General features: G+C 45.8%; 1 protein-coding gene across 2 annotated transcripts in view; it reads right to left on the bottom strand.

Moving 5' to 3' along the window:
• Positions 1 to 1,998: 1,998 nt before the first annotated feature.
• The window catches only part of ADAM17 (ADAM metallopeptidase domain 17), an 86,928-nt gene continuing 71,583 nt past the window's right edge, over positions 1,999 to 17,343 (bottom strand). The window contains exons 13-21 of one of the 2 annotated variants that reach the window (XM_040427487.1): positions 13,283 to 13,482; positions 11,026 to 11,129; positions 9,655 to 9,789; positions 7,944 to 8,074; positions 6,448 to 6,526; positions 5,871 to 5,959; positions 4,180 to 4,236; positions 2,317 to 2,673; positions 1,999 to 2,165 (exon numbers count right to left, since the gene is read on the bottom strand). In XM_040427487.1, coding sequence (XP_040283421.1) covers positions 2,338 to 2,673; positions 4,180 to 4,236; positions 5,871 to 5,959; positions 6,448 to 6,526; positions 7,944 to 8,074; positions 9,655 to 9,789; positions 11,026 to 11,129; positions 13,283 to 13,482 — 1,131 coding nt within the window. In that variant the 3' untranslated portion in view covers positions 1,999 to 2,165; positions 2,317 to 2,337. Of the gene's footprint in view, positions 2,173 to 2,316; positions 2,674 to 4,179; positions 4,237 to 5,870; positions 5,960 to 6,447; positions 6,527 to 7,943; positions 8,075 to 9,654; positions 9,790 to 11,025; positions 11,130 to 13,282; positions 13,483 to 17,343 lie in introns of both variants that reach the window. The other variant, XM_040427488.1, reaches the window with a different exon arrangement.

Raw genomic sequence — 17,343 nt, 5'->3', positions numbered from 1 at the left:
GTTCTGCTTATAATACGACTGACAATGGCACCTGCTGTTAATGTGTAATTAAATTAGCATTTCCTACTTGTTTATGAAGAATGTGGTCTTCCCTTAAACCTCTCATCATCATATACATACAGTGGCGATCAAAATTAGAGAACAATTTATGAACACTTTTTTCAGAAATAATGTAATCTACATTGATCATCATTTAAAGGATTTTTGTAAGGGGTACACCATGCCGTTAGAACAGTGTTTTTCAAAACAACCAAAGTATATCAACATAAAACCTTTATTTTTTAAAAAAACCTGATGATCATAATTAGAGAACAGCAATGACTGTAGCACAGAGAAAGATTTTGGAATCTGTTGCTGTCAACTCTCAAGATGAGATCCAAAGAGCTGTCACTATCAGTGAAGCAAGCCATCATTAGGCTGAAAAAACAAAACAAACCCATCAGAGAGATAGCAAAAACATTAGGCGTGGCCAAAACAACTGTTTAGAACATTCTTAAAAAGAAGGAACGCATCGGTGAGCTCAGCAACACCAAAAGACCCAGAAGACCACGGAAAACAACTAATGACTGAAGAATTCTTTCCCTGGTGAAGAAAACACCCTTCACAACAGTTGGCCAGATCAAGAACACTCTCCAGGAGGTAGGTGTATCTGTGTCAAAGTCAACAATCAAGAGAAGACTTCACCAGAGTGAATACAGAGGGTTCACCACAAGATGTAAACCATTGGGGAGCTTCAAAAACAGGAAGGCCAGATTAGAGTTTGCCAAACGACATCTAAAAAAGCCTTCACAGTTCTGGAACAACATCCTATGGACAGATAAGACCAAGATCAACTTGTACCAGAGTGATGGGAAGAGAAGAGTATGGAGAAGGAAAGGAACTGCTCATGATCCTAAGCATACCACCTCATCAGTGAAGCATGGTGGTGGTAGTGTCATGGCGTGGGCATGTATGGCTGCCAATGTAACTGGTTCTCTTGTTTTTATTGATGATGTGACTGCTGACAAAAGCAGCAGGATGAATTCTGAAGTGTTTCTGGCAATATTATCTGCTCATATTCAGCCAAATGCTTCAGAACTCATTGGACGGCGCTTCACAGTGCAGATTGACAATGACCCAAAGCATACTGCAAAAGCAACCAAAGAGTTTTTTAAGGGAAAGAAGTGGAATGTTATGCAATGGCCAAGTCAATCACCTGACCTGAATCCGATTGAGCATGCATTTCACTTGCTGAAGACAAAACTGAAGGGAAAATGCCCCAAGAACAAGCAGGAACTGAAGACAGTTGCAGTAGAGGCCTGGCAGAGCATCACCAGGGATGAAACCCAGCGTCTGGTGATGTCTATGCGTTCCAGACTTCAGGCTGTAATTGACTGCAAAGGATTTGCAACCAAGTATTAAAAAGTGAAAGTTTGATTTGTGATTATTATTCTGTCCCATTACTTTTGGTCCCTTAACAAGTGGGAGGCACATATGCAAACTGTTGTAACTCCTACACCGTTCACCTGATTTGGATGTAAATACCCTCAAATTAAAGCTGACAGTCTGCAGTTAAAGCACATCTTCGTTTCACTTCAAATTCATTGTGGTGGTGTATAGAGCCAAAAATGTTAGAGTTGTGTCGATGTCCCAATATTTATGGACCTGACTGTATCTGAACGTGTTCTCTAATTTTGATCAGTGTTCTTTTTCAATCTCATTTACATTTTTATTCTGTGCTTTAGAATAAATACAATTTATGAAATAAAATAAAATACTGCTATTTAACTCATGTTAGGATATATTCACAGAACTACACTATGACCTTGACATTTCGGAAATTGTGTGTTCTCTAATTTTGATCGCCACTGTATATACATTTTTGGTTACTAGTGCAACAGTGCCTCCAAATCAGGTGTCCTCTTCAGAAATTGACAAATCTTCACCACAGTGATGTCATAATTCTAGGAATCACATCATAGGAAAACAAGACATTTTGCAATCACCCCAGTACAAAACCAGTGTAAAGCTGTTTTAATCATAAATAGAAAGGTTTCCCTTTAAGAACATGTGTGGGGTGTACAAAACAACACTTCGCAGAAAATATTAAATATATACAACATCTGGCAACTTCAGAGAACAGGGAAATTCAGGGATTCCTTGTAAGCTGTCTTGAGACATCTAAATCAGTGTTTCCCAACCAGTGTGCCTCCAGCTGTTGCAAAACTACAACTCCCAGCAGGCCCGGACAGCCTTTGGCTGTGCGGGCATGCTGGGAGTTGTAGTTTTGCAACAGCTGGAGGCACACTGGTTGGGAAACACTGAAAATGACTGTTCTGGCTGACCATGCGGGAAGTATCAGCACTGGGTCTCCTTGCTGTCCACTCTTCCTTGGCGCTGAAGTTTAAATGAAGAGGCCTTCTCACTCCTGGTGACTGGGTGGTCGGTCAGGTCCTCAAAAGACTTAGCGGGAGAACCACTGTTGGGGAAGGGGTCATCAAACTGGTCTTCAAGGTGCGAGTCTGTGCTAGGGTCTTCCTGGATGGTATCCATCCTCTGGTGGTCAGCCTTGGCCGAGCTTGGAGCTACTGGCACTTGTTGCAAGGGCTGGAATCGGGTGTTGGATTGGGAAGATGGGAAAGGTTTGACAATACGTACAGGGGCCGAGTCCATACTGCTCAGCATTTCCACATTCTGCATAAAAAAAAAAAAAAAGCCAAAACATCATAAAATCGGACTGTCTGCGTATTCCATCAAAAGCCTCAAATCAGACTTGAATATGACTAATGCAACTGGCTGCAGCAGGATCTTTCCTCCAAAAGCCTTCCTGACAATGTGAGCAAGTTTTTTCTGCTTATGTTTAATTTCTTTAAAACTTCTGGACGGGGTCGCATGCACTACTGTGGCCAATCACAGCGGTGGCATGTTCCCAAGCAGCTGTAACTCAGCAGTGATGTGCTGCTTGGGGACATGTCACCGTCGCACGTTACCCCGTCCGGAAATTTACAGGGCAAGGAGAGCAGCTCGGATCCCTCAGTGCTGGAACTGAGTGGCAGGAAGCAGGCACATTGTGTTCTTACAGTACATTAGTTGCCAAATTTAGAGGAGAATATAAAGCAGTTCATCTGCCTCTGATCATACCCCCACCATCAAAAATTGAAGGTGTATGGCTGTATTACACAGCTCTGTTTTTGACAAAGTTCTGAGACTGGAGTTAAATCTGATCCTGGCAGCTTGAAGGGGTTGTCAGAGTTAAATAAAAACTCAGGCAGTTCCTGAAAATGGTCTAATATAACAAAAGAATCGATACTCGACTGCATCTTCCTGCACTACACTCTAGTCCCCCCCCCCCCCCCCCCCTATTTGTTTTACAGGCATCAGTGATAATATGCCATGCACCGCTGAAGCCAGAAAAATGATGTCATCAGCGGGGAGGACCAGAGGGGTGATGCCCTGGAAGAAGCAGTGAATAAAACGGGTGCGTTTACAGGAGCTGCCCAAGTTTTTACACTCAGGCAACCCCTTTAACACTTTAGATTCCACGGTCAATAGAGAGCATGGTATACAAGTGGTTTGAGGGTTCCCTCTGTCAGTTCCTGACTCCCCTGATACTTTTATTACACTGCAATACAGAAGTATTGCAGTACGTTATTTCAGGGATCAGTTTGTCATATGTTTATGTCCCCTAGTGGGGGAAAAAATGTTTAAAAACACAAAACAGCTTTCCCCTTATGTTCTTACGGTGCAAAAGCAGTAAAACAAACTAAAATTGGGAATTGCAGTCACTGTACTGGGCAGCAAAATAAAGATTTCATGTCATTTGTACTGCACGGTGAACCTTGCAAACATGAACTGCCCCCAAAAATAGAGCCCAAAAATTGCAAAATGACTTTTTTTTCTCTATCCTCCCCCAAAATACAAACATTAACATAAGGGTATTCCCCGCATTATGACAGGGGGCCATTACAAATGACAACTTAGCCTGCAAAAACAAACCCTCATATAGGTGAAGTAGAAAGTTATGGCACCTAGAATGCGATAACGAAGAACTTGGTCGCAAAGCCACAAACAGGCCTGGCTGTTAAAGGGTTAATGTGTATGTCCACCTTTAGGGTATGTAACTTGATTTCGGCAACACAGAAGGAACAGAGGCTGTAAACCTCAGCGCGAAGCAGCTGACTATATACGATGAGCACTTACACTTGGCAAGAACAAGGATTTGGCATTTTCTTCATACTGCTTGTCCAGCTTCTTATCCTAGAAAAGTGGGAAGAACACAGGAGTTTACAGTCTGCAAAGCATCGGACGTCACTGACCCATCGAGGCTGAAGTCACTGGACTGCTCAGCATTTCATAGAAAGCCTATGTCCCCTATTGACACTTGGGGACTATTCCAACACTCTTAGGCTACTTTCACACTTGCGGTAGCCCTTTTTGGCAGGCTGTTCCGGCAGGGGAACAGCCTGCCGGAACAAGTTCACCGTGCTGCCGAAAGTCCACTCCGGCCCCATTCACTATAATGGGGGCAGGCCGGAGGTCCAGCCGCAGCATGGCAAACAAGTCGGGAGGCGGGTGGACAAAAATTACAGCATGCAGCGTTTTTTGTCCGGAGCAGACTTCCAGCGGCACGGTGGACTTGCGGTAGCACAGATCTAGCAGGCTGTTCCCCCGCCGGAACAGCCTTCCGGAAAGGGCTACCGCAAGTGTGAAAGAAGCCTTAGGCTACCTGCACATGGGTGCGGGTTTACAGATTGTACTTGGGAATTTCTCTACATTTCTGCACTAAATCCACTCCAAATTCCGCATGTGTTACTTGTGGATTTTGACGCAGATTTGCGATAAAAATCTGCAGAAACAGCTGACATGCTGCGGATTTCAAAATCTGCACGACAGGTCAACTCCGCCTGTAGAATATACGCAAAGGGTACAGAAGATTTGTCAAATCCTACTTTACTTTGCTAGTACTGTATTAGGGCTCATGCACACGGCCTTTCCATGCATTGGGGACCGCAACTTGTGGTCCCCAATGCACGGGCAACATCCGTGCAGATTCCGCAGACAGATCCAGACCCATTCAACTTGAATGGGTGAGTGAACCATCCGCACCGCAAAAAAAAAATAAAAAAAATAGTAGTGCATGCAATACTTTTTTTTTGTGGTGCGGAGAGAAACTCCATGGAAGCACTCCATAGCGCTTCCGTGCCTCGGTTCCACACCGGACCTTCCGAGATGCGGTAGAAAAACAGCCGGGGCGGTATATTGCAGACCCGCTGTTTGCGGGCCACAATATGGGCCCGGCTGGCACACTGCCGTGTGCATGAGCCCTTAGACTGCGTTTTATCCATGCAGAAAATCAGCGCGTAATCTGCAACGTGTATGTGGACTTCTAGTTACCGATACATCCAGCTATGCGGCTTTTTAATCTGCCACATACATACAAATGTAGTGAATTCAGCAGCACAGATTAGAAGCTTGTGATGCAGTCTGTGAAAATCTCTGCTGCTGCCTCCTTGGTGTTTGTATTCATAAAAATAAAGGCAGTGCAAGAAGGAAAACCTAGGGGGTAGCGCAGAGGAGCCCGTAGACTGGTCTTGTTGGTATATATTAGGTCCTGGCGGCCAGAAGGTGTCGCACCATGTGGACAAGCCTGACTGGTTTTGCAGCACCCCTTATGACGACCTGATATCTGGGGGTTCAGCTGCGGTAGTATAACGTGGGAGCTATGCACAATTCTGAAGGAAATAAAGTTTACCATAATGCTGATTAAAACCACTGGGCAGCCATGACCACACTGGGTCCTTCAGATGGCCTCCCATTCTGGCTAATAGAGGGGGCTTCTCAGTGGGGGACCCTCTCTATACCATCCATAGAGGTGGGGTTCATATACTCACCACACAGTGGACAAGAATACTGAGAGGAATCCAGAAGAGCAAAGAAAAGACAATAACCGATCCTACAATGTTGTCTGCCAGGAACTTGCCTGAAAGAAAAATGGCGGATAATGGGTCAAATCACCTCCAGCACCATCATTATGAGGGCTCCGTGAGCGACGCCCCCACCGCTCCACCTGCTATTGTGACCCTTATTAGAAATGTCACACATGACCATCTGTGATCAGTGCATAGATCAGAGCTGTGTCCTGTAAAGAACCATGCACCTGTGTGTCCAGCAACAACAGATTTGCAGGCTCAGGATGGAAACAAGGTTCCAATTCAATGACTGTAAGCAGAGATCTTGAGGAATTAATCCATCATATTCACATTATTGAATATGCTTTACTAAAAGCAAGAGCCTTTTGTGCAAAAATCTATGCCACATTATTTTCATGATTTCTGCTGTCAGTGAATGGAATACTTTTTTTTTTTTTTTTACTCCATAGGTTGAATTAAATCCAATCTTGAAGCTGATAGCCTGGACTATGGTGGGTTGACATATAGGATCAAGCCACAATGCACACAAATCACTCACCCAGCATATTGATGCTTAGTTTATCGATGAAATCCCAGATCCTCTCGATGACATCTTGCACTTGTTTCTCACATTTTCCCTATAGAACAGGCGGGTGACAAACAGACCGGGTTAGTGAGGATCTCCATTGTGCACATGTATACTGCAGGGGAGGACTTCCTTACTAAATGAGTATGTTCATATATTACTCCATAGCTACAAATCCCATGACATTTGTACAATGATGTAGTTGGTCTGTACAATGTTTAGGTAGGTCGTACGGTGTCAAAGTAACATTCACATGAATAGAAAACCAATGTTTCCTAGCAGAACACTGATTGTCTTCTTCCCATAGGGCATCCTGGTGCCATCTCTTCCCCAGGTAAGCGACCCTCATGCACCCAGTGTCTACATGATGTAGAAGAAACCGTGATTCATCAGACCAGGCCACCATTCTACTATTGCTCCATGGTCCAGTTCTGATGCTCAAGTGCACATTGTCAGCGCTTTTGGCAGAGGTCAGGGGTTAGCATGGACACCCGATCTGGTCTGCTGCCCAATACATAGAAACATAGAATGTGTCGGCAGATAAGAACCATTTGGCCCATCTAGTCTGCCCAATATACTGAGTACTATGGATAGCCCCTGGCCCTATCTTATATGAAGGATGGCCTTATGCCTATCCCATGCATGCTTAAACTCCTCCACTGTATTTGCAGCTACCACTTCTGCAGGAAGGCTATTCCATGCATCCACTACTCTCTCAGTAAAGTAATACTTCCTGATATTACTTTTAAACCTTTGCCCCCTCTAATTTAAACGATGTTCCCTTGTAGCAGTTTTTCTTCTTTCTAATATTCTCTCCTCTTTTACCGAGTTGATTCCCTTTATGTATTTAAAAGTTTCTATCATATCCCCTCTGTCTCTTCTTTCTTCCAAGCTATATATGTTAAGGTCCTTTAATCTTTCCTGGTAAGTTTTATCCTGCAATCCATGTACCAGTTTAGTAGCTCTTCTCTGAACTCTCTCCAAAGTATCAATATCCTTCTGGAGATATGGTCTCCAGTACTTCGTACAATACTCCAAATGAGGTCTCACTAGTGCTCTGTAGAGCGGCATGAGCACCTCCCTCTTTCTACTAGTAATGCCTCTCCCTATACACCCAAGAATTCTGCTAGCATTTCCTGCTGCTCTGTGACATTGTCTGCCTACCTTTAAGTCTTCTGAAATAATGACCCCTAAATCCCTTTCCTCAGATACTGTGGCACCTTGACAGGTGCCATTGTATCAAAATAACCAAGGTTTTTCAAAGACACTGGTTTTAATGTTAGAGTTGATTTGTGTATGTCGCACGGTCTATCAGGTTGAATCCATTGTAGATTCAAGTCTAAAGACCATAGTGGCATGGGGAGGATAAGAGGCCCCGGGAGGGAGACCAAGCAGAATTTCACAAACAAGTATTTTACTATTTGGGGGAATTTCAAGAGGTTTTCTGATGTAGGCAGGTGAAACCTTACATTGCCATCACAAAAGCCCACGGTGCATGGCTTTCCTTTACGTAATAAGCGGTAGTTCTTGGAGGCGTCCATGTACGGACTGCAGATCCCACTGGGGTCCCGGCAGCAGACTTTACATGAATGCTCGGTTTCTGAAAACAAAAGATAAAACATAATGGTATGTCAGCCTAAAAAGAGAAGATTTTTTTCTGGACAATCTGGCATTTGAGACCAAAAAGAGCCTGGAATTGTATGCTCGCGCAGCGAATTTCTCATGTATATTCTGTGTCAAAATCTGCATGAAACCTGCCCGTAAGCAGTCTCCCATTGATTTCAAAGGGAATCTGCACAGTACTTCACTTGAAAACCTCGTTGTGGGGGAGGGGGGGGGGGGGGGGGAAAGGGGGCAACATGTCACACCTTCATGCGGAATCTGCAACAAGTAGCCATGTGCAGCGTGACAAACTGCAAATCTGAGGGCCAGCCCCAGACATCGGACACTGAAAATTCCATCATGTCAGCATACACTTAGGTGATAAATTCTTACATTTTAATTATCCATCAGGTATTCGTCCAATCCAACTTGTGGTTTACGTCCTCCAATCCTGTGCACAGTGTAGCTTGCCTGGGTAAGAACTACGCCACGGGGGACACCTGCATGGTCTGAGCGAGAGGCACTCTTGGAGCCACAAGGATTCTGCATGGCAAATCCCTCTAGTAACTCCAAATTCCTTAACAGGGTATTTGAAAACCAAACAACCCATTTAAGTTTAAAAGAGCCTGTCAGCAGTTCTGACCCCTCTAAACTGCTGACAGCACTAGATGATGGGGAGAGCAATGTTGGCATACTCCCGGTGATAGTTATTTAGGTTGCATCACTGAGAAAGCAGTATTATTCTGTAAATGGTAGTGCCCTGGAGGTGGCCCTTTATGTGTACTACCTAGGGGTCTCAGCACTGAAAACTCCCCAGTTCCTCCCCACTAAGTGACTCTAGGGGTCTCCTGATTGGATATTACAGCTGTCACTCAGAGGGGAGGGGCTGGGAAGCATTCTGTGTAGAGGGCCTAGGTCAGTGATGGTGAACCTTTTACAGACCGAGTGCCCAAACTGCAACCCAAAACCCACTTATTTATTGCAAAGTGCCAACACGACAATTTAACCTGAATGCCAATATAGTATATCTTCCATGTACTTTATCATATAGCTATAACAGCCTGCCTACATTCAGTGCGCTGCCTGTGCTGTTCATAGCGTACCGTGCGCTGATGAATGGTAGGAAAAGTCTAAGGCATATTGGTACATAATAGACTTTTCTGCCTCTGGCACCCGTGCTATAGGTTCGCCACCACTGGCCTAGGGCAACGAACATGAAGGGACCACCTTCGCACTAGTAAATGGGGTAAAGGGAGCATTAAAAGTTGGATATCCTGATCATATCATTGGGATGGCCATCACCGAGGCATGTTTACACAGCTCTCCCATTTACCTATATAAGTTTATAAGGGTTAAATTTCCCTTTTTCCAGGGGTTAAACTTGCCTTTAAGTGAGTCTTATTTTGGACCCTCACAAGTTATATGACTGCATCCAACAACCTGATAGCTTTGGATAGGAGTCTGTACAACAGCTGATCATGGCCATCAAGCTACCGGCACAAGGCCGGGAATGATCATTGTTGGTCCAGGATAACAGGGGGGATGCAGTTCAGTCTGAGTAAAGCAGAATACACTTACCATTGCAGGCACAGGACTTGAGGTCCAGTTCTATCTCACAGAATGGACGACATTCCCCATTCACACACTTTCCCAGATCTACACAGACCGTGTCATCGGCTGCGTTTCCGGGGGCAGGACACTCGCTGCTGTTTCCTGTGGATGGGCAGAAAGTGAGGTGCATTAACCACAAGAGGAAAACCACAAATACCAACCTAAACCATCATTAACGGACTGAGTATTTCATGTACACCAGACTGATGACGAAAGCCTTAGGCTTAGGGCTACATGTGTCGTGCGACAAAAAAGGCACAACTACACTGCAACATTCATGCGCATTGTGAAACCATTGACCATCGTTATGAAAAATGTTGCACAACTTTTCAGGGACACATGTCACCGTGTAGCCAAAGCCTTATGGATTCCCTACCACCAGATCTATACATCAATAGGCGGCCTTACTTCTTCTGTACACCCTATATACGTGAATAAATACTTGCTGTTATTTTCCCATAACTTGTGCATGGGCTGTGCCGGGTATTGCAGGGAATGAAGGCGACAAATACAGTGAAAACACTCCAAGAGAACACTTCATTAAAGGGGTTATCTAAGACTTTAAAAAGCTCCCTCATATGCCGGGCCCCTCACAGTGAATATACTTACCTGGCTCCCCGCTCCCTGTGCCACTGCAGCTTCTCCCCGTGAGCAGATGAAAACATCCAGTGTCTGGGGGGGGGGGAGCAGCCAATGGCAGGTGGGGATGGGGACGAGCCTCCCTAGCGTCACCCGCGATGCTATGGAGGCTCGTCCCTGTCCCCACCTGCCATTGGCTGCGACCCCCACCCCCCGACACTGGATGTTTTTATCCGCTCACGGGAAAAACTGCCGCGGCGGTGCGGGGACCTGGAGTGGCACAGGGAGCGGGGAGCCAGGTAAGTATATTTACTGTGAGGGGCCCACCATATAGGGGAGCTTTTTATACTCTTGGATAACCCCTTTAAGAAGACATGAATAAGGACTGAGTATAGTCCTAAACGCGTTGACTGGTGTGGGGAGATGTCCTGCTGTGTGGCATTTTAGGACTTTTAAAATTTTATTCAAGACCTGGGTGCTGGACCCACTACTTCGTTTCTACAGTGGATTTGCTTCTCCTGAGGATCCGTGCACCAACGACGGTGAGCTGATTGCATTTATTTCTTTGTGTGTTCTTTCAGAAGACCACCCATTATCAAGACCAGATTTCCTGTTCCACCATATATTAAATATACTGACCATCTTGATAAGACCACCCCCTTGAACCACTTTTTCTACACAATTTAGGATCGCCATCTCAAATAGGTATCACAGTCTCTATTCTAAAAGAAGACTGCCAGTCTCACATGTGGCACTTACCTGTGCAGTATGACTCCCCTTTGCAGGTGGCATTTATAGCTTCCTGGCATTTCTTTTGTGCAGTTTCAAACTGGCAATACTTGCAGCAGGGACTGTTCCGGTCACTAAAGAGAACATAATCTGTAAGATTTAGTCACTGAACTAACCAAAGACTGTATGACAGCAAAAATGTGAGAGGCTCTCTTCTATTAGACCCCTCCAGGGTCTCCTGGCTAATATTCTACAGAACAAGGATCTTACGGGTTTACTGTGAAGTTCTCATGTAACGTGGACCTCTGACTTATAATAAAACACTACTGGCAAAACATATGCGGTGCCTGTGCTGAAGAGCCTTTAGCTCCACTTTAAACGGCATCTAGTCTAATCACTCATCCACAGTATACATGATATTTGTAGATTGCTGGGGACCATCAGTTGGGACCCCCAGGGATCCTGCGAAAGGGGATCCCCAAGTGTCCAGTCTGAATGGTGTGGTAGTGTGCATGTCTGTCCACTGCTCCAATTACTGCTATGGGACTGACCTACTGTAGACAGTGCTTCAACGTTCTGTGACACAGTGAGGGGTTGTGTCTGGCAAGGCAGGTTCTTTCCTCCCAGCATGTGTGGCTGGGCTAGTTTCCAGCCGGGTGAGGTCAAATACCGGCCCGGAGTTTAAGTGCCGGTCCGGGTTTTGGCAGCACCTGGCTGTCCTTAAATAGGCAGCTGGGCCCAGCAAAGATGTCTCTGTTTTTGGGATCTGAGTCTTTGTGCCGTGCTGGGGGGCTAAGAGCCGCATACTGGAGAAACAGGTCCCCTAAAGCCTGCTGTGGACTACTGGAGGCAGAACGGCCAGCAAGGTGACTTGTGTTATATGAACTTTCCATTGTGTGTGAATTAACACCAAGACTGCAAAGTTACGTGCTGTTTTGTGCAATTGCCTCAAGTGTCAATAAACACTGACGTTTTGAGTTAAGAACTGTTTTTTTGCCTCTGTACTGCGCCCACTTACCCTATCTACCAGAGCGAAACCCCACAGTTCCCACAGAAGTGAATGGAGTGGTGGACCAACATGCTCTTGGGACTGTGGGGGTCACAGTGGTCAGACCCCTAGTGATATGATAAATGCTATTCGTGGTATAACCCCTACAGACTACTTTAAAGGGGATGTCGAGGACTACAAGCAGGGTCTGTTGTTTTTCTACAAACAGCATCACATATGTAGGGTGTATTGTACTGCAACTGATCCCTATTCAAGTGAATGGAGCTTAAAGAGGACCTTTCACTTGTAAAAACTATGTGAACTAAGTATGCTGCCATGTAGAGCGGCGCCCGGGGATCTCACTGCACTTACTATTATCCCCGGGCGCCGCTCCGTTCTCCCGTTATAGGCTCCGGTACCTTTACTCCTGAAGTTATAGTAGGCGGGTCTTCCCTTGTCTTGTGGGCGTCTCCTTCTCCTAGGCTGTAGCGCTGGCCAATCGCAGCGCACAGCTTACAGCCTGGGAGGTTTTTTTCTCCCAGGCTGTGAGCTGTGCGCTGCGATTGGCCAGCGCTGCAGCCTAGGAGAAGGAGCCGCCCACAGGACAAGGGAAGACCCGCCTACTATAACTTAAGGAGAAAAGGTACCGGAGGGGATAACGGGAGAACGGAGCGGCGCCCGGGGATAATAGTAAGTGCAGTGAGATCCCCGGGCGCCGCTCTATATGGCAGCATACTTAGTTCACATAGTTTTTACAAGTGAAAGGTCCTCTTTAACTGTGATACCAAACAGAAACCATGGACAGATGGAAATACAGCAGACCCTTTATTGTAATCCTGGACAACCCCTGGCGCCCCCGTTGATCAGCTACTAGCTCCGATGCTGGAAATCGTGCAGTAACTACTCAGTTGTGTCCAATGTACAGTTGACAGGGCTGGTGATTGTAGTGCTGCTCCCACTGAACATCTTCCAGTGTCAGAGCTACATGTAAACGGCTGATCTGTGTCCGACCACCTGCGATCATTGATGGTCTATCCTGGGGAAAAACCATCAATAATAAAATCCTGGAATAACCCCCTTTAATGTTATTGTCCACTTAGGAAATACTGGATGCTGGTGAGGTCGAACAGACCCAACTAATTTTCGGAGGTCATGAGAGCCCTGTTCTCTTGAAAGGTAGGGGTCCAGGGGTAGAATGCCCAATTATCAAACATTTATGGTATATCCTCATATATGCTCTAAAGGCCAAATGTTGGAATACCTCTTAAGAATGTGCTTACTGGTCTTTTATTTACAGACCTGCATTTTGCCTTATTCTTAAACTTGCAGTCGGAGGTACAGCAGGGGTCAACATGCTGGTGCAGCAGGCCTGGGTCGCAATCTTCCCCCTCGTCCACTCTGGAGTTGCCGCAGACCTTGTTGTTGCGCTCTTTGAAGCAGAGAGAAGCTTTGCTCATCAGTGTGCGCAGGATTGACTCTCTGCTGCAAATGGAGAACATCTGATGGAGGGAAGCAGAAATAAAGTCAATGTCTGCCTACACGGAGCAAACCCAATAAACCCTAGGCATTTTTCTATTTATCTGATGCGGGAAATTAGCAGCTTTGTGCCACTTCTGTCTACCACTTTTAGTATCTGCTGTACTTACCCAAAAATGTGCAACTATTTTACTCTTGAGGATAACAAGTGCAGATTTCCTTTTTTAAATAGGTAGTTTTTATTAAAGGGGTTGTCTCATCATAGACAATGGGGGTATATCGCTAGGATATGCCTCCATTGTCTTATAGGTGCGGGTCCCTCCGCTGGGAACCGCACCTATTTCAAGAACGGAGCCCCGCAAGGTGGTGGCTGGAGGCCACCACTAAGCGGACTCCCCATGGAAGTGAATGGGAGCGTACCGTGCATGCACGGCCCCCACTCCCATTCATTTTTTATGGGGCTGACGACACCGGCCCGATAGAAAATAAATGGAGGGCGGCTGCGCATGCGCAATGTGCCCTCCTTCACTTGCGGGGCTCCGTTCTCGATATAGGAGGTGGGACCCGCACCAATAAGACAATGGGGGCATATCCTAGCGATATGCCCCCATTGTCCATGATGAGACAACCCCTTTAAGTTTTTGAAATTTCAACATACAAAACAAAAAGTAAAACAGAGGAAAGAACTCCCCCTCTACTGCACTGTATTACAGTCTGATTCAATATCACCTCTTCTTGGACTTCATCACAAGGGGCAAGAGTTCCTAATATTTGCAATGCACTGCTAGGGGTGAAAGAAAACAGCAAATACAGCCATATATAAAAGGCATAGGAAGTAGGCAAAAAAACTGAAAATACAGAGCAAAAATAATGGAGAAAGGCCATCCACTATCAACAATCCATATGTCAATAAATGGAAAGCAAGTTCTTAATAATTGGTCTCTTGTCAACATTTAAGAGTACCTGAGGAGGGGCGGGGCCTGACGGCGCATGGATAAGACGCGGGTCTCCAGTGCTCCGGCCATGATCCTGTCATAAACCGTCTTCCAGCTGTATTTATTAAGTGGCACAAACAGAACAGGCCTCCCTAAAGCCTCTGGGACGAAGATACACCTACCTCGGGAACCACCATGCCGGGGAAGAGAGGAAAAACCCTGCTTAGACCGGAGCGAGACGAGCGGATCCAAGATGGCGCTGGTGAGGAAGACCCTGCTGACACGCTGTGGCCGCGGTAAGCCAAGGAGTAGCGGCGCGACTTCCCACAAGCCCTAGAAATCCCTACGGGGCGCCTGGGGAGATACAGAGGGGAACAATTTGGCCACAGAGGAGGAGGTTATAGTGCCGGAGGGCTACTCTGAGGAGGAACAGCAACCTCTGCCCCCACATAATGCTGTGCCTGGCCAAAAGCCCTGTGGAGTGCAGTCAAGAGACTGAAGTAGCAGAGCCAACAGACCGTCACACTGAGAGATCAAATACTGCCTGGTAGTAGGTATATGTTTCAAGTGTCCACATTCTGGTTCCTCAGTCGATGTTCATTTTGGTCCAACCACTTCAGTGCAGCATCTGGGTCTTCAAAGAACACTGCAGAACCATAAGCCACCACTCTCAGCTTGGCTGGGAACATCATAGAATACTGGACTTGCAAGTCCCGGAGTCTCCTCTTTATATCCACAAAGCGGGCCCTCCTTTTCTGTACCTCCGATGAATAAATCAGGAAAGATAGAGATCTGTACCCCATTAATCTTCAGGTCAGGATGGGTCCTAGAGGCTCTAAGTACAGTGTCTCTGTCCCTATAGTGTAAGATCTTAGCAAGTATCGGACGAGGTGGACGACCGGGCGGCAGCAGTCGGGTTGGAACGCGGTGTGCTCGTTAAACGGCATATAATGCAGAGAGGCCTTTGTTCTGGAATTTCTCAGCAATCCACTTTTCTATAAAGTCAGTGGGGTTCGGACCCTCTATTTTCTCCGGCACCCCCACTAGATGAATATTGTTTCGACGTGAGCGATTTTCGAGATCATCAGTTTGGGCGTACAGTGCCGCTATATCTTTTGCTGTTGCTTTACCTGCATCATGTAGCGTTATGGCGCCATCTTCCAAATCCGACACCATCCGTTCCACCTCTGTAGTTCGTTCCGCCACTTTGTGTAAGTCATGGCGAATTATAGATATGTCCTCTTTTAGGCTCCCAATATGAATATTCATGGACTTAAGCGTGGCATTGCAGCTTGCAATCGCTGCCATTATATCTTTTAATGCATATCATATATATACAGCTGTTGATCAAGTTCAGTTGTCTCGGGCCTGTTGCTGGAGACGTACACTGGGTTGAGCGCGAGTTATACCGAAGCTCCTCGGTATTATGTCAGTCCTTAGTGCTGGGTTGTACGGGACTGCACATTGTTGTAGACACTGTTGGGCCAGGTTTCTTCTATTGGCCCCAGGTTACAGAGGATTTTTTGTTTCTTATACAATTTATATGTTTTATTTGCGAGTGGGCAAAAGGTTGGGGGGGGAGGGGGTTACTTGGTGTTGGTGATCTGCAACAGGTAATTGAACAACGCTATACTCAGGCTAAGGGTAATAGTCTTTTTTTCCACGAGAGGGTTTCGGCAGCAGGAGAGGGGGCGGATACTGTTTATAGACGGCTCTTCCTTTACTGGATGATGGTATTAAGGCATCTGCTTAGGCAGTTATATAGTCGAATAAAATGTGATGGGGCCGGCCATAAAGGTACTTAGTTGGAATGTGAGGGGAATGGCGGACGCCACCAAACGACAGGGTATCTTTCAATATCTGTCAAGGTTTCAACCTGCAATCTGCTGCCTACAGGAGACACACATGACCAAGCAAAAAATACATTTAATGCACAAATCATGGGTAGGGTACTCTGTGCATTCTGTCTTCTCATATTCCAGGGGGGTTAGCATTTTGGTTAATAAAAATGTGAAATTTGAGTGTCTGAAAGAATGTGTAGATTCAGAAGGCAGATTTATAGGAGTTCACGGTAATTTGCAGGGAGTGAGAATGGTGCTAGCGACAATCTACATACCTCCTCCTTATTCTTCGGTACCTCTGAGATTGATGTTTTTGGCGGACTATCCAGAACTTTCAGTGTTGATAGTAGGAGATTTCAATAATGTATTAAGCGAAACTTTAGACAGATGCCACATATTAGTAAGGGATGGAAATGACAATGAAACCCCTTTTGGTAGAGTAATAAAGGAAGTAGGGCTGACTGATGTGTGGAGAGGGGCACACCCTGCAGACAGACAGTACTCGTGTTGCTCATCGACCTATAGTTCCCAAGTCAAGAATAGATATGGGTCTAGCGAATGCTCTCATGCATCCACTTGTCCGGAAGTCGGAGTATCTAGCCAGGACCCTGTCAGACCACTCTATATTTAGTGTAGAAATAGATGTTTCTGGGGAAGCCAGACCGGGGACGAAGTACTGGCGTATGAACGCTTTTTGGTTGACCCCGATAGGGGACACTACTGATATAGCACAATCCCTGAGGGAATATTTTGAATATAATAAAGGTTCGGCCTCCATGCATACAATATGGGAGGCTATGAAAGCCTTTCTTAGAGGAACCCTGATTAAGTCCATTAGTAGGATTAAATCCAAATCTAAAGAAAAAGATATACAAATACATGCAGATATGAGGATGGCAGAGGAAGCCTTTGTGAATGCACCTTCCACAGAGACGAGCAATCAGTTAGAAGCCAAGCAGGAGTGATTAAGGCGTCATCTCCTGCAGGTGGCTGAGAGGAAACGTCTTCTATAAACAACAATTTTTTGCGGAAGGAGAGAAAGTGGGGCATATGCTCTCAATGATAGCCAAAGCAGGGTTCTCCGTGTGTTACGGGTCTGGTGGACTCC

Source organism: Bufo bufo, chromosome 4, assembly GCF_905171765.1.
Source record: "Bufo bufo chromosome 4, aBufBuf1.1, whole genome shotgun sequence".
Classification (NCBI taxonomy): Eukaryota; Metazoa; Chordata; class Amphibia; order Anura; family Bufonidae; genus Bufo; species Bufo bufo.
The sequence above is the reverse complement of the archived record's forward strand: the minus strand, read 5'-3'. Positions and strand labels throughout refer to the sequence as shown.